Genomic DNA, 22777 nt, shown 5'->3' with positions numbered 1-22777 from the left:
ATGTTCAAGGCCTTAGGTTCCATCTCTACTATGTGTTAGAAATTATGTGAGGGTAAAAAGTAGCTGACATGGATTGTCCTTTAGGATGATATACTAAGAGAGTGTGCTTCCTGACCACGGGCTGTTCTGGGATCAGATCTTGAAGTAATACAGCATTAGAAGACACAGCAGCAGACCTCAGAAATAAGTTCAAGGGGGCCACAAAGGGAGAAGGAGTCTTCCCTGTCGATCCCAAAGAGCACCACCACTAGGGGAGTCAACATTATGAGGGTCTGAAGGAAAGATCCTTCAAATCCCTGAACAGGTTTCTATTCTTACCAGTTTCGAAGAGGTGGCAGATCATGTGACAGCCTGTGCCAGGAGGCAGGCACTAGGGAGGACTGTAGTTCAAAGCTGCCTTATTCCTGATCAGTGAGTGGGGTTGGGGGAAGACTGGGCTTGCTTTTCCCATGGTTGAGTCCTAGCAGCAGCAGGCACCTGTCAGGTCCTTGTCCTAAGGGACAGACAGCACACAGGCTTGGATGACCTGATTTTAGCAGGGGGTGTGTCTGTGATCTAACACCGTCCAGAAAAGTAATAAATAAAGAACCTTTGACACATGAGTCACAAAGGTCCCCAGCTTGCAAACAATACTGAGCCCCTCTCTCCCTCTCCCCCTCTTCCCCTCTCCTCCTATCCCCCTCTCCCCCTCTCTTCCTTTCCCCCTCTCCCCTCTCCTCCTCTCCCCCTTTCCCCCTCTCTTCCTCTTTCCATTTCCCCCTTCCCCTCTCCCCCTCTTCCATCCTCCTTCCTTTCTTTTTTCCTTTCTCTTTCCTTTTCTTTCTCCTTCCTCCTTCCATGTCTTCTTTTTTTCTAGTTTTTCTTTGGCCCTTGTCCTTTCCTTCCTTTCCACTTCCCTTTCCCTCTCTTGACTTTTCCTCAAATTCAGAGACCATTATGCTAAGATCTTGTCTCAGTTTTATTCCTTGTTTTACTCTGATAAAAGCTACTTCAGGCAGGATTTATTTCACTCACAATTTCGGGCTACTGTCCATCACTGAGGGGAAGATAAGGCAGTAGGAACTTGAAGCGGCAGTCACATTAACCACACAGTCAAGAGTACTGAGCAACTAATTCACATATGCTAGTGCTAAGCTTGTTTTCTCCACTCTCATGCAGGTCAGAATCCCCTACCTAGAGGATAGTGCCGCCCACAGTGGGTAGGTTCTTCTTTGCTCAAAATTGCAATAAATGATGTATCCACAGGCCAATCTAATCTAGATAACCCATCGCCGAAACTGTCTTCTCAAGTAATTCTAGATTGTGTCAAGACGGCAATTAACACTGATCATCACAAGCCCCACAGTTAAGACATTTGATTGTTATATAATTATAGCAATTTTGACCTAAATTCACCTATATAGATATTTTTATAGTGTTGCAAAATTACTATTCCTGATTATAAAAATGTATAACTTCATTCTTTTCTAAACAGTAATACAAGATGTTTTTACAGGGACACCATGTTGGTCTCTACAGTTGTATCTGTTGAAGTGATTATGAGGTCTGAAGTAACTATTAAATTATCAAAGCAAGAGAGTGAAAAGATATCATTCCTGCTGGGCAGCAAACCTTGAGTTGGTATTGATTCATTGACAACAATGGTTCCTTGAATAGAAGCGAGCCTGGAAGTTGACAGAGATCATCTTTGGCTCCCTACAATGAGTTCAGTAGCTGTCATAATATTTTATGACAAGTCGGGGCTTAATTTTTAACAGCTCTATTAGCCTGCTGTGCAGCATGTATGAGTCTATATCTAACCGATGTTATCACTTTATTGCTACATTGTTACTGTTACTTTGTTGGTTGGCTTTCATTTTATGTCTTTGTTTTCTCCATCTTATTCAACCAAGCTGGGAAGCTGACAATCACATTCACCACCAGCCCTCAGTATGTGGCTCCCTCACACTCCTCCCCTTCCTGTCACTCCACACTTGGCTCAGGCACTTCCCTTTTCTGGGCCATATTGATTCAGGAAAGTGGGGGTCCTTGAGTACAGTGGAGGCTTTCCCTCTCAGCTCAGGTGAGCCTAACTTGGGGTGCAGGGTCTCTAACAACCTCCAAAGCAGTTCTAGGCCAGTGGATTCCGGGTCTCTTGCTGCATGAATTTTAAGAATGAATTTCATGAGCAGGAAAAGTGAGCTTAGAAAGGGGTTTTACATTATAGGTGGGAGCCTAAACAAAAGAAGGTAGAGTTCCTATGCAGTGGGCGGGGCCGGAAGTAGGGTGCCACTGAGGTGCACTTAGGCTGCAAATGGAGGTGCGGCACCAGGTGGGGAAATGCACTGGTCTGTCCAAGTGCCTCTCTGTTTTGATCACCTCCCTCACATACAGTTTCCAGGGAGGGATGATCATTTAGGGGAAGGGTGATAATAAACCGGTGAGATTTTGAGAAAATGATATAATAAACTCCCGTTAGTCATTCCTAGCTTCTGCTAAGAACAGACCTGTTGACAGGACTAAGAACACTTCCAGCTTCTAGCCAAGGAGGAGTCAAACTGTTCGTGGTCCAAGGCTCTGCCTGACCCTTTCTATCACCTGTATTCATCAGTGTCAACAGCTGCCTGTGGGTGCATGGAACGCCGGGCCTTTTTCATCAAGCCAAGTGATCTCCAGTCAAGTGATTCTAATTTCAACCCAAGACAACCTGGTCTGTGATCTTAAGCAGATGCCTTCCACAGATGCTCATCACTGCGGCTGGTTGTGGGACTTACAGAGTCTCTCCTGCCTCGCTACCCAGCTATCATCGGGATGTTTTCCTATGGGCTGAAGTATTGGTTGACAGGATCCTGAGCTACTGGGAGGTCCTGGAATCTTTAGTGAGTGGAGCCTATTGGGAGAGAGATCGTTGTGGCCATTCCTTTGGAGAGCACTTTGGGCCCCAGCCCTTTCCGGGTTTTGCTTCCTGGCTGCCATGAGATAATCAGCTTTCTGCCCTCCTGCGCATGCTCCATATGACGGTGTGATGCTTCCCCGCAAGCCCCAAAGCCACAGAACTAACAGACCAGGGACTAAACCTATGAAACAAACATTCCTTATAAGTTAATCCCCAAGGTTTTACACAGAAAGAGGACTAACAGGATGCTAACATCATTATACTTGAATTTTGGCTGCACACTGTACTGTTGACCATTTCTCTTCTCTAGCCTTTGGTTCTAGTTGTCCTCAAATGATCTCCCAACCACACCCTGACTTCTGGTCATTCTTCAAAGCAGTTCAGATATTAACCTCTTCAAAGAAACCATATCTCTCTCTATGTAATCCTTATGCACCATCCTACCCTGAGCAAGGGCTATACCCATATTCCCATGACTGATGGAGCAATATTAGGTCTTTACTACATGTATTTCCGTAACCATCATTGTCCTCATTACATTTTGGAGGCATCCAAAATGATGCCGATGTTAATGAGACCAATGTAATGCATGAATATTTTGTTATGAATATTTTATTATTAATGTTTTGTAAGTGATTTAGTCTTAATTAAAATTCAAGGTTCTCTTTCAAGGCACCGGGCTTTGTCATGGCCTGTGTCCTTACGTTTTGTTCTTGTTTCCCTTCCTATGGGTCCCCCACCACCACCAAATTTGTGTGTCACTTTAGAACATTAGCTCATTATTCTAAAATGTTGGATCTAAAAAAAGATGACCTGGATGAAAACACTATAGAACAAGAGGTTTGATGATGATTCATAGACTATAATAGGGTAGAGGTGTAGTTCAATAGAACTCCTAACTACGATGTCCCTGGGTTCAGTTTCCAGCCTGCATTTGAAAGGATGGCCAATCACACCAATGACAAGAGAAACACAAATTACTATCACTATGTCTCATCTGTCACCTGGGGAAATGCCAAAGCTGAACAACATAGTCTGTGACCAGGTGATATGAATAGCCAAGTAGGCATTCTCAGAAGCTGTGAGTAGGAATTCAAAATGATGCTACCATTATGGGGTGTGAGAATAAAGGTCTATATGTCTTTCCCCTTAAACCAACATTGCTTCCAGAAGTCTAGTCCAAAGATGCTGGCAAACCAGCTGCAGATGTATGCAGAAATTATATTTTATAGCACTGTGTGTATACAAAATGTAATCCAACATCTATAATCCAAAAAAATATAATCAATGGGTTTTTTTTTTTTGAGAACAGAGCATTTTCACAGAGAGATGCTTTGTGAGACGATCCAATACCTTTATACACAGTAATGAGGACTGTGAGAGTAATGAGTAATGTAGCCTCTGAGAGTAGGGAAGATTCTGCACCAACTATGAACCAGTATGCTACAGGCTGAGTCAAAGGAAACACAGAATGCTAGGAAGACAAGAAAGATTTGACTCTAGTGGTCCATACTGGGAAGCAATCAGCTCTGTTTGGAAGCACGGAGTGGTAGAAATGGGAAGGACTCCTGTGCGAACCTACTGGTGTGTGGATGTCTGTGTAGTCTAGTTGTCTCGGGGCAAGCACACTGTATCGTAAGGGTAACCATGCTTTGTATTTTTCTTTCTTTCTTTTTTTTTTTTTTTTTTTTGTACCCTGCAACTTGTCCCAGAAGGATATTCTTTAGAAATGCTGAAAGACATGGGTGATAGAGCCTGCTAGGCTGTTGTAGGACTTCGAGAACAGCATTCTTCTGGTTGGTTGTGGGCACATAAGGGACAGTGGTGGTGGGATGCAGTTCTTAGGCATACTCCAGTTCTGTCTGCTCTTAGAAACTGGAACTCAGAGCTCTGGCTCTGGAACATCTGCTCCCTGGTGTCATAAAGCATCCTTGGCAACCGCCCAGCCTAGTTCACAGACAAGGAGAGCAGAGACACGGTCCTTGCCACTTACTGGTGCACTCACTGTTCTGAAGCCGTTCGAGCAGTAATTGCAGCAAAGAAATTTAGACTTCGGCCATGGCTTTGTCACACCGGGAGCCTCTCTCTGAGACGGTGGGAAAGCGCATGGTCGTCACAGGTGAGCAGAGCATGTCTTCATTTTCTCAGAGATCTAAGCAGTCGCCCTCACATGAAGTGAAATAATCTCAGGGCTGTGTCTATCATGGATGCTCTGTAGCTCTCAACAGGTCATTACAGTCACTGTCAGTCTACCAAGGCTAACTTTGATAAACGCAAGTTTTCTATATCATTCATAATCATGACTGGTGTAAGGAAAACTGCTTGATGGTAATAAAAAGTATCTTGGTCACATTTTTCACTATTATTGATTTAGATTTCTTGCATCTTTTACAACTGGACCTATTTTATGGATAAGAATTTGAGAAAAATTAAATAGATTACTTTGTAAATGAATGTAAAATTCTAAGCATTATTCTATGTTTCTGTTGTTTTGTTTTTTGGCTGGCCTGGATCTTTTTATGTAGACCAGGTTGACCTTAAATTCATAGAGGTCCACTTTAGTCTGCCTCTGGAGTGCTAGGATTAAAAGCAGGCATACCACTCTAAGCAAAACCAGGTTGTTTTGTTTTATTTTATTTTATTTTTAAAGAAGATGTGCTTTAACCTTCATAAAATTGTTGGATTATATTTTAGTCTTTTAACTTATACTTTTAATGATCTTGGCTGTGTGTGTGTTTGTGTGTGTGTGTGTGTGTGTGTGTCTGTGTGTGTGTGTGTGTAAAGTTATAGTCAAATCTGAAAAAAAACCAAACCACAAAGCATGTTGAATTATGTCAAAGTCCTACAGACATGAAGCAAATCTCCATCGTATTTCCTTTATCTTTTTTTTTTCAAATTCTGAACATATCTAACAATCTTGCAAAAAACAATTCACTGCTCATTTACTGTGGACATCTGTGAGTCTTTTATCATCAATCTCATCCACTTCTGTCCTGTAAATCTTTTGGAGCTGATAGAGCCAACTTTTCCAGTCTTAGAGCTTGTGTAAAAGAAGGTCTCCTTTGCTCCTGGCTTGCTTCACAACAGTAGAGTACAGCGACAAAGCCAAGTAGCCCCTCCTCTCCCTCCACAGAGCAGCTGGCTCGGGATGGGCACAGATCTACATTCTGCCCAGGTAATCGCAGAAGTGACAAGCTGAAAACTGAGGCTGGTATAAACAAACTGTCTTCGTGTGTGTGTGTGTGTGTGTGTGTGTGTGTGTATGTGTCTGTGTGTGTGTGTCTGTGTGTGTGTGCGTGTCTGTGTGTGTGTGTGTGTGTGTGTGTGTGTGTGTGAGAGAGAGAGAGAGAGAGAGAGAGAGAGAGAGAGAGAGAGAGAGAGAGTCCACAGTAGCCAAGAACCCACATGGAAACCAATGGGAAACCATTGGGCTGAGAACCAATGGGAAAGAAGATGCCTGAGGAGTGAGTGGGTCTGGATGCTCCCTCCTGCATCTGAAATCTCTCCTGCTCTGGAATCTTTTTAACTAGTCTTTTAAAGGGAGGGTGGTAGTGGTTGTCCATGTTTTACAGGAAGTTTATGAAGTACAGAACGTTTTCATATCCCAGCTTCCTCAATTTTTTCATCTGGTGTTGAGGGTTGGATCCAGGGCTTTGTGAACACTAAGCACATGATTCAACCCCAGCCCTCTTCAGCTGAGAGCTAACAAAGCAGGGTAACGTGTTACAATTCATGAGTCAATAGCAATGCATCATTAACTAAAATGTTAGCTAAAATGCACACTTTATTCAGATGTCCTTAGTCTTACCTAAAGTCCTTTTCTATTCCACAAATCTACTGCATGGTGTTTAGCTGCCCCACCTCCCAGGAGTCAATGGGCTGTCAACTTATAAGTATCTTCTTGCTTAGACCTTGTTAGTTTTAGAGTACATACAGATGTGTGTGTGTGTGTGTGTGTGTACTATCACAAAGGAAAAGTAACATTTGCATCATGTTGTACAAATATGTAAGTCTGACTTGTACTGTGGATCCTGACCATAGGTACCTGGCCTAAGTGTAAGTTGCTAGGTGATGATGTCATTTTCCCTCCCACTACTGTGCAGCCTCTACTTTTCCTTGAGGCTGAACCATCTGTACACATCACGGAAAACACCTCTGCTCCAGAGAGTTATCTTCTCATCTTTTGATTGATTCACTCATTTATATTCACACAAACTCATGAATATTCATACTTTGGCCTAGGCTCAGATGCTAATCAATTGGTGTTGCAAAGTCGATCCAGCTTTGGCCACTGTGCTCTTCCTGCTGTCTGCTGTGCCCACCTTGGCATACTGTGATATGGAATGGGGTTGGTTGACTCGTATTCTGACTCCTTTCCCTCTGGCTCTGGTTCTAGAACCAACTGTTCTCTTGGTCTCTTTTATCAGGTGCCAGAGGTGATCATTGCTGTTGGAAGGTCGATTCTTTCAGACAGTTTAGACTGACAGAACAAGGAAATATGTCTGTATATGCTAACTTGCATAAGCATGTATCTATAGATAATACTGTGTATACACCAACCATCTGTGTCTATATTAAGGTCAGGCTGAATGAATGAGTGGATTGTGTGTGGACAGGTTCTCACTAGGTAGTCTAGACTGGCCTTGAACTCACAATCTTGACTCTTTTGGCCTTCTTGTAGTCTATAACTGCTTCCAGGGCTGTCTCTTTCCCTGGGTTCATGGCCGGCTAAATTCAAGCTCTTTATGGCTGCTCTCTGTTCTCAGGTCCCCACATCAGCTCGGTTTTAAACACTGTTCCCTTCTAACATGGCGCCTATCCAATGTCCTCTGATTTATTTCTTTTTATTTAATAATTTATTTTTATTCGCTTCACATCGCGATTGAAGATCCCTCCCTCCTCTACTCTCTGTCCTACCCTATACCTCATTACTCCCTCCCCTTCTCCTTAGAAAAGGTGACCCCCCCCTTGGGTACCACCCCACCCTGGGATATCTGGTCCTAGCAGGACTAAGAACATCCTCTCCTACTGAGGCCCAACCTGGCAGTCCAGGTAGGAGAAGGGGATCCAATGGCAGGCAAGGGAGGCAGATACAGCCCGTACTCCAATCGTTAGGGGACCCACATGAAGACCAAGCTGCACATCTGTTACATGTGTTTAGTGGGCCTATGTTCAGCCCCTGAGTGCTCTTTGGTTGGAGGTTTAGTCTCTGTGATCCCAGGTTAGTTGACTCTGTAGGTCTTCTTGTGGTGTCCTTGAGTCCTCCAGCTGTCTCAGTCCTATCCCCCACTCTACCACAAGACTCCCTGAGCTCCACCTGATGTTTGACTGTGGGTCTCTGCATCAGTTTCCATCTGTTACTGGGTGAAATCTCTCAGGAGACAGTTATGCTAGACTCCTGTCTACAAGCATAGCAGAGTATTATTAATAGTGTCAGGGGTTTTCTCTGTTACATAAGATGGGTCTCATGTTGGAAACCCTCTGGTTTCTACAGAAGGACAAAATGGAACTCTTCCCCACTGATGACCGACCCCAGAGGAGTCACTGTCTTAGCAAAACCTGCAATTGGATTTGAGGCCTATGAGAGCTTGTGGAAAGAACTGCCAGTCTCTTTCCTACCAGGGCCAGCAGGCTTACCTTTTTTATAAGGCTTCTGCCTGCCTCGCCTGCAGGTGCAGAGGAGGACTGGTTACTTCTGGTGTATCTCCCTGCTTTCCTGGCCCTTCCTATTGACCTGTGACCTTTTAAACTTTCTTTCTTTCTTTCTTTCTTTCTTTCTCTCTCTCTTTCTTTCTTTCTTTCTTTCTTTCTTTCTTTCTTTCTCTCTCTCTCTCTATCTTTCTCTCTTTGTAATAGAGCCTATATTTCCTTTTGTTAACACTATTTTTATTCTTTAATTTTATACAATGCATTTTGAACATATTCACCCCTCCCCCTCCAATTCCTTTCTCCACCCAACTTTGACATTTCTTCCTTTGTGTTTCCTTTCTGCCAACAAGTCCAGTTTGTGTTGCCCAGCTAGTTTGGGGAGTGGTTTCTGTCTTGGTATGTGGTTGACCTACCAGGGGTCACTTCACCTTAAAAAAAATGACTTTCCTTTTCCAGCAGCAATTAAATGCCAGTGGCTCCTCAGCTAGTGGAGGGGTTTCATACATGCCTGCCTGCCTTCCTCTGTGCCAGTAATTAACACAGAGACCCTTACCTGGTCAATGTGAAGAGAATAAAACTGTGGAGAGCTCAGCCCTCGCCTACGTCTATTTTCTTTTCCTGACTCTCCTTCACGGAGTCACGAGGGGGCTGTTTCTAGCCCTCAAGATGAGTTTTAATCTTGTGTCTAACAGTAATTCTTTCCCCTGGGGTCATTCTGACCACTTCCTTTGGCTTATCTCTGAGTCTCAACTGCAGTGTGAGAAATGTGCTTCCCTCCCCACTGCCGTTTTATTCAGGCCCAGGATCCAGATCTGTTATTAACTGGTCCTGTGGGCAAAACGTCACCAACCGAGTATGACATGTCTGTACAGCTTCTTTGCCTTTGTTCTCACAAACTCTGCTCGTTCCCAGCTACTAAGGTCAGCAGCTTTTCTTCTCCAGCCCCTTAGCTGAGTAGTCCCTACAGTTTGTAGTATAGGGTTTTATTAGTTTACCTAGCATCTTCCTCCTCACACTTCCCAAGTAAATTTTTTATTGTCATATGTTAAATTGCCCCTTTATAAATGTTAGAATTTGGCTGCAAATTCTTAAGGATACTGGAGTATCTACTCCATAGAAGCATACTGAACAGTTTTAACTAAGAATCTCCCCTGCCTCATTCATTTTTTTTTCTCTTTTCTCTTCTTACATTCCTGGCAGCCGCTGAGAGTTTTGCTCTACAGTCTTGCCATCAAGCCAGAGTTAGGTAGAAGGGTCTCCTTATCCCATGGGTTTGGGACCACCTTATCTATTTATACAGTTAATGGACAAAATATGAAAACCTGCCTGAAAAATCAAACAGAATGTAAATTAAGCAAGCAAACAAACAGATCACCACACTCGGAAGCATGTATTACAACCTTGCCCGTTCTATAACACCCCAGAGCTGGAATCCCACCCTATGTGTGCTTGTTAGACTGCTGCCTTGCTTTCATTACACAAATAAAAGAGCTTTCGTGGCTCAGTGGCTGACTTTTTTCCTGTTAAATTGTTGAATAATATTACTCCATGTGGCAACTCTTCCTTTCGCTGATCCATTCCCTTTTGAAGGCTCTCTTCAAGACTTGGAAATCTGTGAATGTAACCTCTTTAAACATTTGTTTTCATGCTTTTGGCTAGATATATTTTCAAGTCAATTTCAAAAATCTCTAGCTGTGTGGTTTGTGTATCTAATGCTTAGCTTCTGTTTTAGTTAGCTTTGTATCGCTGTGATAAACACCGTGACCAAAAGCACCTTAGGGAATGGAAATGGTTTATTTAGATTACATATTCAGGGTCATAGTCTATCACTGAAGGAAGACAGGGCAGGAATTCAAGGCAAGAACCTGGAAGCAGACACTGAAGTAGAGACCATGGAGGAGTGCTTACTGACTTGCTCCCCATGACTTGATTGACCTACTTTCTTACATAACTGAGGACCACCTACCCCATGGTAGCACAATCCGAACTGGACTGGACCCTCCCATGTAAATCAAGAAAGTACCACATAGACTCACCTATAGGCAATCTGATGAAGCAGTTTCTCAACTGAGGTCTCCCTCTTCTGAGATAACACATGTTCACACCAAGAGAAAGCAAAACAAACAACAACAAAAATCCAACTGGTATAGCTTCATAAGAAGTGTGACCCAATGATCTTTTAAATTAAGTCTGCCATTTTGTGTGTCCATTAACAAGGATACACATGCAGCTCTGGGTTCTGGTCAGTACGTGGGACTCAAATTTTTACTTTCAACTGTCCTAGCAGATGTGCAGTTGCTCTATGAATTCATAATTCTTTACCAGTCAGCAATGCTGCATATATTTCCATATAGTTACTTGCTGTCTCTGCCTTTGTTGGTGTCATAAATTCAATTGCCCACTTTACAGTAAGTGGGGCAGTTTTGGTTTCTTATCATTGAGTCGTAAGGATTTCCCATGTGTCTTGGATAAACACCCTTTATTAAACCAATATTTTATAGGACTCTGTCCAGTCCTCATGGGACTTGACTCTTAACACATATGCTGCTCATTTATAACCAGGCCCAAGAGCACACTGTCAGGACTGAAGAGATGGCTCTGTGGTTAAGAGTACTTGCTGCTAAACTCATTAACAAAATGGGCAGTTTGCTTTGGTTGGGTAAGGGCCACTGTGGAAGCGGGTATAGATTCTAGACTACTGCAAAAATGCTGGTTAAAATAGGACCTAAATAATCTGCTTTCTAGTAAGAGCCTGGTGTAGTTTTAATGAAAACCTGCTGTTCAAAATGACCATACCATGTACCATTAGATACACAGGAACCATAAGAAAGGAAGGTTATTGAAGCAAGAGAAGGATCTTAGGAGCAGAGGCACTGAGTACAGAGGATGCAATGAGCTCAGATGACTTAGAAATATACAAATATACATATATATATATATATATATATATACCCCACTCGCTTGAATTGAGGGACTTCTAGTCATCAGCATATATTGGGGGTTAACAAAGACAGACCAAACATACTCATCTTCTCCAAAAGTCCCAGAGATGACGAGTTCCAGAGGGTTGTGACTGACAGCCAGAGGTCTGGTTGTACCTTTTGTCTTGTAGACAGTCTTATAGGAGATGGTTAATGAGAGGGTCCTTGGAAGTTATCTTCCTTCAAACCAGGTGTGTGCCTCCAGGGCAAGTCAGTGAGCACCTCACTCGGCCCTTCAGAAGTGCAGTGTTCTTTAGAATTCTGGAGTTCACCTGTCAAAAGGGGAGCTCCATCCTGAAACCAAAGGGGGGGGGTGGAGTTTTATTACCTCCTGGGAAATGTCCACCAACGGGATAATCTGTGGGTAATTAGAGACTTGAAAACTCAAGAAATGATGAATTGTTCATGTCTGAAAAACTGTATATCATACCACTCTCAGACCCCAAAGTTATAGGTCTTATGGGCCATTCAGACTTAGGGACACACCTGTTTTGACCCTGCTATGGCAACAAAGAGGAATGGCAGATGATATCCCAGCTAAAGAGAGGATAGATAGGACACCTAAAAGACCAGTTTCACTAAACAGATACTTTAAACTTACATAATATATTTAATAACCAGATATTTTAAAATGAACTTTGACCTACATTAGCCAGTTTTTGGTAATTGCTAATCCTAGACCTTAGAAACTTTAACATCCTGTATATCTCGTCCTCTATGCACCTTAAATGACTGACTCAGACCTTTATAACTTGTAAAAGCTTTCTAGTTTATTTTGTAAACATATATCCATGTTAATCTTTGTATATATATAATATGTAAATTATTTTTTATCTTTTATCCTTGCAACATTTTTTTAAACACCATGAGATTCTATAGTCATACAGAAAGACCTTTTTATTTTTTATGTAACATTGACTGAGATAGCCTGTTCATCTCATCTTTTTTGAGAGAGTATTAACATTTAATGTTTTTAAACATTTACTTGTGATTGTTTAGGCCAGCACAGTAGACAGTAGGAAGGTTGCTGTTGTTTAACATAGAGGAGACATATAACATATTTAAAGACACAGGCATGAATTATTCTTATCTAAAGGGAGGGCAACTGTTTAAGAGGAAGAACAGATTCTGGAGCAGAAGCAATCAACTCATTAAGACCTAGCAGCGCTGACCCAGGAGTTCTTCAGTGGCGGCAGCTATAATTATCCTTTGATTTTCTGCTGAAATCTCTCAAATCTTAGTGTTAGCTCTCTTTGTTTGTGTGCTAGTGCAATGTAAAGTGTTAAAAAAAAAAACTGTGTCAGAATCAAAACAAACGTTAAAATAATAAACATTTTTAGCTCAAAGAAGCTGAGCCCCTAAGTAAACAAACAAACAAAAGATAAACAATCAAAAAATATTTGCTGTCCTTAAAGTGGACCTGGCTTTATTTCCCAGTATCCACATGGCAAATCACAGGTTTCTATAGCTCCAGTTATGACATATTCTTCTATTTCTGCAGACACTGCATGTATTTGGTGCACACACATATATGCAAACATATCATTCACATGTATAAAATATAATCAAATAATCTTTGGGGCTGAAGAGATGGCTCAGTGGTTAGGAACACCGGCGGCTCTTCTAGAGGACCCAGGTTTAATTCTCAGAACCCACACTGAGGCTTACAGGATCTGTACCTCCAATTTCAGGGCATTGGATGCTCTTTTCTTGTTTCTGGGGACACCAGGCAGATGCACGATACACAGGCATACATGCCGCTAAAATATACATAAACATAAAATTATAAATAAATATTTTTTAGAAAGATTTTTGTGTTTCCTAAGAGATTTACAATTTTATATTTTCATTTAGGACTGTAACTGATTTTGAAGCCATTTTTATGTCCATTACACTTTGTATTTCCATCAGCCAATTCAGTCCATCTTTTCCTTAAGCCAATGTTGGTCACTATCACTGCCAATTATGTAAGAATCTTCTTGGACACTTAAGATCTCTTCGATCAGTCCATACTTAGTTTCCTATACATTTACCTACTTTCACACACTTGACTGCACATGGCAAACCCTCAGTAAAGCAATTACTTCACTGACTGTGCCAGCTCCTAAACCCTTCTAATATTTTCTTTTATTTATGAAGAGCAGAATTAGCAGCCAAGATGCAAGCAGACACATATTTCGTATTAATGACATGAGCTTTAAGGACTTACGTCTAATGTAATGAATAATATATTTAAGTTCACTAATATTAAAAAATCAATTTTAGTTATTTTGAAAAGATGTATAAATCTTTTCACATTAGCTTTTGAAATTTTTATTATGAATAAAATGTATGCCAGTGATCTCTTACCTATCACCATATTCAATGGCTACCAAAATTTTGCCAAATTTAACCAGTTCATTGGTTTCTTCTACCAAAATATTTTAGAGAAAAATACATATATATCATTTTTGCCTCTCTAAAAATTATCAAACTATTCTTATATAAACACAGTACCATGATATCACCTAATACAATTAACAACTATTCTTTGACATTTATAATAACTACTCCATCACTAAATTTTTCTAGTTGTCATTAATTGTAGTTTTAGGGGCTGGGGAGTTGGCTTTGTGCTCAGCAAGTATGAAGACCTGAATTTGGATTCCTAGCACCCAGGCTTGGGGCAGCCATAACTAACCCCAGCACTGGTGGGATAGATAGAGACACATCGATCTTTGGAGATCTCTGGGCAGCTAGTCAAGCCAGTCAGTGAGCTCAGGTTCAGTGAGACATCCTGTCTCAAAAGCCACAAGGTGGGGCTGGAAAGATGGCGTCCTTGGTAAAGTGCAAGTGTGAGGTCCTGAGTCAAATCCCCAGAACCCATGCAAAACCTGGATCCATTTCTTGGGCGTCTGTAACCCCAGGCCCTTGTCGGGTAATGCAGCCTGGCAAAGCTTGGAAGCTAGAAAGCCTGCCAGCCCGATGGGCCAGCTGTCCTGTGCAAGGAAAAAACACAAAGAGGTCCTGGCTCCAAAAGGGGGAAAGGCAAGAGCCAGCACAAGAGGCTGGTTTTGACTTACACATGTGTTCCAGGACATGTATGCGTGCCTACAGTCACACACTTGAATGCACGTGGCAATCTCTCTCTCTCTCTCTCTCACACACACACACACACACACACACACACAGAGAGAGAGAGAGAGAGAGAGAGAGAGAGAGAGAGAGAGAGAATATCAGGTGGAGCATACTAGAGAAAGCTACCAAGTATGCATCTCTGACTTCCACTTGCCTGCCACACACTTGTACACCCACACACACACACCATACACTTGTACACACATACACACCACACACTTGTACACACACACACACCACACACATACACCACACACTTGTACACACACACCACACACTTGTACACACACTACACACTTGTACACACACACACACCACACACACACACAAACCACACACACACATACCACACACTTGTACACACACACACCCCACACACTTGTACACATATACACACCACACACTTGTACACACACACACTACACACTTGTACACACACACACACACCCCACACATATATTTTCCCAATTGACTAGGAGAATGAATATCTAAAGAAAGCTTGTATGAGGTTCGTCTGTCCTTCCTCCTACTACTTAATTGCTGCAGAAGCTGGCTTGAGTGTCCATGACAACCATCTCACATCCTAGACTTGTCACATGCTTCCTTGATATGTCATTTAACTTGACACTTTATCCTATGTAAACAGAGTTTGCTTCTAGAGTCCCAATTACAACCAACTTCAGCTCTTGAGCAATATTAATGTTATGCTGTCATTTGAATCCTGAGGGTCCTCCAAATGTCCAAGTGAAAGACCTAGTCTGTGGGGTGGTACCATTAGGAGGCAGTGGATCTTTTATTTTAAATATCAAATCAATGGAACAAAATTAAAAAAAAACATAGAGGTAAGCTCATATAGTTTCAGCTGTGGAAGTTTTGGCAAAGGCTGTGTAAAGAAAATAATAAGTTGGAGAAAAGATAGCTTCCTCAACAATGATGTTGGGGAAACTAGATATTTCTAGATAGAAGAATAAAACTGGATTCATCACATATAAAATTAATCAAAAAAAAAAGATCAAAGACTTCAACTAAATTTTCAAACTTCTAGAATATATGTTAAATACTTGAAGATATAGGTAAGATGTTTCTAGAAAGAACTCTAATAGCACAGAGAAATAATCTTATAAATTTACAAATAGGATCACATGAAATTGAAAAGCTTCTTCTGTACAGTAAAAGAAATAACCTCCAGAGAGAGAGAGAGAGACAGAGAGGGGAGAGAGAGGGGGGGAGAGAAAGAGAGAGGGAGAGGGAGATGGAATACAGGGTGGGATGGGGGAAATCTCTCAATCATTTACAGAGGGAGGAAGAAATACACATATTTGTAGTTCTTCTAAGAACTGTCCATTCAGTTCTTTAGGCTAGTTATTGACCAAAGTTGCAAACACTATATATAAATAACTTTGATCAGTAACTAGTCTAAAGAACTGAATAGACAGTTCTTAGGAGAACTACAAATGGCAAATAAATACTTGAGAAGTATTCAACATCCTTGGCCATCAAGAATGTGCAAAATATCATATTCTTTGTTGGGGTGGGGGAATATCCATGGCTACTAATGCAGAAACATGGAGCTCAGAGGAAAACTTGCAAAAGTTGGTTTTCTCCTGCCACCATGTGTGTCCCAAGGATTGAACTCAGGTCTTTAAGCTTGGTAGCAAGTGCCTTTGCCCACTGAGCCATCCTGCTCACCCAAAGATTTGGTTATTTTTTTTTATTCGATATATTTTTTATTTACATTTCAAATGATTTCCCCTTTTCTAGCCCCCCACTCCCCGAAAGTCCCATAAGCCCCCTTCTCTCCCCCTGTCCTCCCACCCACCCCTTCCCACTTCCCCGTTCTGGTTTTACCGAATACTGCTTCACTGAGTCTTTCCAGAACAAAGGTCCACTCCTCCTTTCTTCTTGTATCTCATTTGATGTGTGGATTATGTTTTGGGTATTCCAGTTTTCTAGGTTAATATCCACTTATTAGTGAGTGCATACCATGATTCACCTTTTGAGTCTGGGTTACCTCACTTAGTATGATGTTCTCTAGCTCCATCCATTTGCCTAAGAATTTCATGAATTCATTGTTTCTAATGGCTGAATAGTACTCCATTGTGTAGATATACCACATTTTTTGCATCCACTCTTCTGTTGAGGGATACCTGGGTTCTTTCCAGCATCTGGCAATTATAAATAGGGCGGCTATGAACATAGTGGAACATGTATCCTTATTACATGGTGGGGAATCCTCTGGGTATATGCCCAGGAGTGGTATAGCAGGATCTTCTGGAAGTGAGGTGCCCAGTTTTCGGAGGAACCGCCAGACTGCTTTCCAGAGTGGTTGTACCAATTTGCAACCCCACCAGCAGTGGAGGAGTGTTCCTCTTTCTCCACACCCTCTCCAACACCTGCTGTCTCCTGACTTTTTAATCTTAACCATTCTGACTGGCTTAAGGTGAAATCTCAGGGTTGTAGTTTTGGTTATTGAAACAGGATCTCCCTGGGTTGCCTAGGTCAGTGTGGAATTCATTATGCACCCTAGGCTGGCCTGACTTCACAAACTTCCTGTGTTCCTCACCAACTGACACTTTCTGCCTCAGCCTCCCATGTTAGGATCACAGACACGTCCCATCATGCCTAGCTTACAAATACATTCTTTACAAGATTTTTTTTTCCTCACGAATTTCCACTTGACCCCAAATAGAGCTAGGTGTTAAACAGTGATTATGAGACACTAAACAAACGCGTAAGTGTATGCTGTGGTTGTACCTGCAGTCTCAGCCGTACCAGAGACTGCGGAAACAGAGCTAGAAAGATGGCTTCAGCCCAGGCTTTAAAAAAAACAGCCTAAGCAACACAGAAAGGCCAATTCAGAAAAATTAACGAATAATTAATTAAATGCAGAAGCACGGGAACAGATGACCAAGTTATCCTGACATTTTTCATGAAACCACCAGGATTCAGAGTTCAGAACTGCCGAGTTGTTCGCCCAGCCTGGTTCAGAGAGAAGGGAAGTTTCTGTGTGTCTGTTTGTGTGTGTGATACTCAGACTGCAGGCTTAACACATTTAGTCAGCCACAGTCTGTGTATGGAAGCCAGAAAAGGGTGGCCATTGCATTTGACTTCTGTTACAAGCGAATAAGCACCGGAAGCCTCTAGGAAAACGGCAGGGGCCCGTGTGATGGGTGAAAGCGGAAGGGGTAGGAGACCCCAAGTGTGTGTCATTTTCAAGAGTATTGCTCCATTAGCCTGCGTTTCAGTCCTATTGATTCACCTCCTTTGCTCCGTGAAACTGTCACACTAATAGTTATGTCTCAAATCCAATTATTTTAAAAATAGAACATGACTTCACCCAGAATTGCCGGTGGTTTCCTGTTTGAGGAAAGAACGAGACAGCTCTCCTGCTACACGCACATTTGGCTTAAATCTCACGACTTCAGTCCACGAAGGAAAGAGCTCAGATTTCCAAAACGGGATTCACAGCGAAAGCTCATACACAATAATGAGCTGAGACGCCAGATTGGTGAAGCTGCGTTCTATTTGTTGATATTTAATTTATTTTATACTGTACTCGTCCTGTTAGCGTAGTGTGTAATTTGCCTTGAGTCTCTTGTGCTGTCGCTGGAATCTGCGCACAGTGTTCAACTTCTTACCACAAATCTTTGACCAGTGACAACTAAATAAAATAAAAATAGAGACTTACGAGGCGGGGGCTGTAACTCAGTGGTAAGACATTTGCCTAGCATGATCGATAATCTGAGATCCAGCCCAGAAGTGGGAGGAGGAAGAGGAGCAGGAGGCTGCTGACGAGGAGGAGGAGACAAAAAAATTAACAACTTAATTAGAAATTATTTTCTGCTGGGACACGAAAAGCTGTTGAAACCAAGCTGCTGGCTTTTCTAATGACACCTGCTGAGGTTTTTTTTGTTTTTTTGTTTGTTTGTTTGTTTATTCTCGAGGACACTGTAAGACCAAGAGCAGTGTATTTAATATTTTTATTCACACATCTTTCTTTTTGTAAGACATTATTAGTTTTACAAAAATCCAAGTGCCACACCAAAAGACCTTCCCTAGGATTGCCTGCAATTCTAAATCAATCACTACACCTTAAATGGTTGACCTAACCATCACTGATGTGATTTGCTGCCATGGAGCTGAGACTCGTTGATCCAACCCTGGGGAGAGGAGGATGTTAGGACAAGCCTGTCTGCTTTTGTTTTTAAAGAACAAATAAATCCCTTTATTATACAAGCTAAATTATCTTAATTTTCCCAAGTGGGTATTTTGTAGCTTTTTTTTTTTTGTTTCTTGTTTTTAAGATTTATTTACTTTATGTGTGTGAGTGTTTTGCTTGTGTAAGGCTGTGTACTGTGTGCATGTGCTTGGTACTCATGGAGGCGAAAGAACTCTTTCGGGTGCCTGGAACTGGAGTTACAGATGGTTGTTAGAGCTGCCATGTGGGTGCTGGGGTCAAACTTAGATTTTTCTGCAAGAACAGTGCATATCGTAACCACTGAACCATCTCTTCATTCCTCCTCACCTTGTAGGCTTTATAAGGCCCCTGTCCAGTCATGGAGAAACACACTAATCATGTGATTGATTAGTTTAAAGGAATCAAGCATTCCTTGGCTGGCATTAGGTGCTGTAACGTTTATTAGTAAATATGAAGAAACACAAAGTTTCTACTGAAGAAGTGACAACTAAAAATCAGATATTGATTTGAACCTTTCCTCCTAATCTTCCTGAATACAATGTTCTTATCAATGTACAGTTTTGAAATAATGATACTTATTTAATATGAACTCAGTCACTAAAATTTTCCCCTAGAGAAAATATCTGGGAGAGGAAGATGTTGAGGCGAAGACACACAAATAAACAAACAAAACAAACCTAGTTTATTTTGGATTTTGTTTTTTTGTTGTTTGTTTTCTCTTTTAATTTTTGAGACAAAGTCGTGTATATAGCCTTGAACTCACTGCAGCTGAGAGTTACCTTGAACTTCTGATCCTCCTGGCAGGGCCTCCTGAGTGCTCACGGTCTAGGCACGCTCTACCTTGTCTTGACTGTATGTGGAGTTGTCCACACTGGAACAGCGCTCTATCATCACAGCCGATGTTGCAGCCCCTCCTCTTCCCTTAAGAGCCAACCAAGTGCACTTTCTCTTTTAAAATCTGAAGTCCCAAGTACTTTCATTTGTTTTGAGACAATTGGCTTTGTCATCTGACTGTCCTGGAACTCGTAGAGATCTACCTGTCTCGGCCTACCAAACGCTATGATTGAAGCTAAACACCTCCATGCCCAGCCTTCCTAAGTATTTTTAAAGGGCAAAGGAAAGGAAAAAACAAAAACAAAGAACCTAAGATCATCTAAGCAACTGATTTTACATCTTTCATGTGAATTTGATTCCTGTGGGCCTACAAGCCCAGATGTGGTCTCTGTGATTCCAGTGATACCTCTGTTCTCTCCTCAGGGTCCACACAGAGTAGAGTACTGGGGACTCACAGTCTTAGTACACTGGACACCTACTACGTGACCTGGACAGGATGTCATGCCTTGCAGCACCTGTTCTTATCTGTAACAAGCGCATGAGCTAAGCAGGCTACACATGCTGAGCTCATGTTGGCCTGTCTGCCATCTGACACCTGTTACTAGGGACTCAAGTAAGCACCTGATTATCAGGCCTGAAGATAGATGATTTGTGATGCTGTTAGGGACCCCACAAACCCATTCCTTATCATATGATCATAAGAAGACTAAAGGAAAACAGGCTCCATTAAAATATCTTAGGAGAGAAAGGCAGGTTTTGGAATCTTGGTTGATGGAAATCCTACCATCTTCTAGTCAGGAAGAAATGTGGAGATATCTTTAGGGTTTTCAGGGTGAGACATCTCCTACAGGCAGCATCCTGCTTGCCACTCTGGATCCATTTCTCATCTTCTTTTCTTCCAGGGGGAAAGAATTCACACAGAAACCAATGTGCTGCTGGTAATCCCAGTCAATTCATTCACAGCGAGAGATAAGGAATAAGACGCCTCTGGTCTTGCTAGCCCCAGTTTCTGGCATTTTTCTCAAGACAGGTAGATCCGTTCCCAACATCTATTAACATTGTCAAAAAGGCTTCATTGACCTTCATTTGCCTTTTAGAAAAACATATCCCACAGATCATCTGTCAGGAATAGACTGCCAACATTTTCAAGAATATTGGCACTGAAGGAGATGTCAGATCAGCAAGGTGGTTAGATCATTCATTTGGGGTAACACTTTCCAAAACAGAGAAGATAATTTAGGGGTGAGTACACAGTTTCAGGAAGTAAAATAGCAATGTACCATGGTTGACGACCAAGGGCACATGGCCTTTATTGTTTTCTTAGTGTAATTTCTTAAATAAAATTGTAAACTTTATTGAAAGTCAAAATACAGATGTTGGCCTAGTGAAGCATCACAGAGGACAAAGGCACTTGTAATCAAGCCCGAGGACTTGAATTCCATCCCAGGAATGCAGGTGACAGAAGGAGAGAACCTACCTCCACAGGCTGTCCTCTCATCTCCTTGCACAGGCATGCACACATATGAGTGAACAGATGTAATAGAAATAAGAACAACAGGTATTAACTCCCTGTGAGCTGGTATAGAAAGGATTCATTTGTCTCTTGCAGCCTATGGTGTTATTAGCCTATCCTTACCATCTTATCTTACCCTAGGAACCAGTTTATCATCTCTCTTATTAAAAGTAAGTGTGGGGGGAGGGAGGAAGGAGAGAGGGAGAGGGGAGAAAGGGGAAAGGAGAGAGGAGAGAGGAGAGAGAGGAGAGAGAGGAGAGAGAGAAAAAAGGGGAGAGAGGGGAGAGAGGGGAGAAGAGAAAGAGAGCACAGATGTGTTTTAAGATCTGTCAAAGATGGAGGCAGGAGCGAGGGAGCAGCAGTTGAGAGTGGTGGTTGCTTGTGCAGAGGACCAGGGCTTGTTTTCCAGCATCCCGTGGAGACTTGTATCTATCTGTAACTTCAGCTCCAGAGGATCCAGAATCCTTTTCTGGCTTCCATGGGTACCAGGAATGCACACACAGTACACATAGGTACATGCAGCTAAAATACTCACACATAAAATAAAAATAAATGAACCGTTTAACAAGAACACTGGAATTGTCTATTCTGCTGTTGTAAGCCACTTCAATATGGCCATCTTTAATAAGCTCGGACCCACGCCGGTACCTGGACTACCCTGTTCCTAAGGGCCACTCTCCCCATTCATGTCGTTCAGTTGTACTCTGCTTTATACTGACTCATCCAGAAATACTTTTCTGTGGGTGCAGAGAAGTCTTCTGAGTGCAGGTCTCTGGACAAACGCCTCAGGATGCTCAGGCAGCCTGCTCAATGCAGAGCTGCTTCTGCTCCTGTGACCAACAGGATGTATGTGTAGATAACGAAGTTTATTGAGAGGGGTTGGCTCATGTGATGGCCGATGCCGAGAAGTCTTGTGACTTGTGGTCCATCTGTAAGCGGAAGAACCAGGAAAGCCAGTGTTCGTGACCAAACTAGGAGGGCAGCTGCTGGAAGGGCCAGGCAGAGAGCAAGCACTCCTGTGCACCACGTTGGTTCTCTTGGGGCCCTCACCAGGTTGGATGGTGCCTGTGCACACTGGAGGGTGTTTCTTTGTCTAGTCTACCAATTCAAGTGCTAGACTCTTTTGCAGATGCTCTCAAGGACATGCCAAGGCTACTAGTGATTAGAGCATCCTTTTCCCCAGTCAAGATAACACATGAAATGGATCATCACAATCTCTCTGAAGGGGACTCAGCTAACTGATATTAGAGGCATGCTACTGCCATATATGTGCATACAGTGGGAAACATAGTTGCCACTAAGAAAACAGGGGCTCTCCACACTTTACTACCTGAAGAGCACATAATGTTCTTCTTATCTGTAATCAGAAGACTAGAGGCTTTATTGACCCACAATCCTTTGTGGGGTGGGGGGATAAGCTTTTGCCACATTGCCTCAGTTGGTCTTAAACTTCTGGACTCAAGTTGATTCCCTCATCTTAGCTGTTGTCTGTTAGAACTACACACAAGGCCCCACTGTACCTGGCTCTCACTGTTAATCTCAAAAGTAATTTAAAATCCCATGATCTTATTTTTCATATTTTGGGTTTTTTGAGATGGGATTTCTTTGTG

The 22777-nt window shown here is 42.2% G+C and overlaps 1 protein-coding gene across 1 annotated transcript in view; it reads left to right on the top strand.

The window, feature by feature from the left end:
• Positions 1-4933: 4933 nt before the first annotated feature.
• Positions 4934-22777, top strand: part of C4H4orf45 (chromosome 4 C4orf45 homolog) — a 91797-nt gene continuing 73953 nt past the window's right edge. The window contains exon 1 of the mRNA XM_052178687.1: positions 4934-4994. Within this exon, the coding sequence (XP_052034647.1) occupies positions 4934-4994 (61 nt within the window). The remainder of the gene's footprint in view (positions 4995-22777) is intronic.

This window comes from Apodemus sylvaticus, chromosome 4, assembly GCF_947179515.1.
Source record: "Apodemus sylvaticus chromosome 4, mApoSyl1.1, whole genome shotgun sequence".
In the NCBI taxonomy this organism is placed as follows: domain Eukaryota; kingdom Metazoa; phylum Chordata; class Mammalia; order Rodentia; family Muridae; genus Apodemus; species Apodemus sylvaticus.
This window is presented reverse-complemented; position numbering and strand designations above follow the sequence as displayed.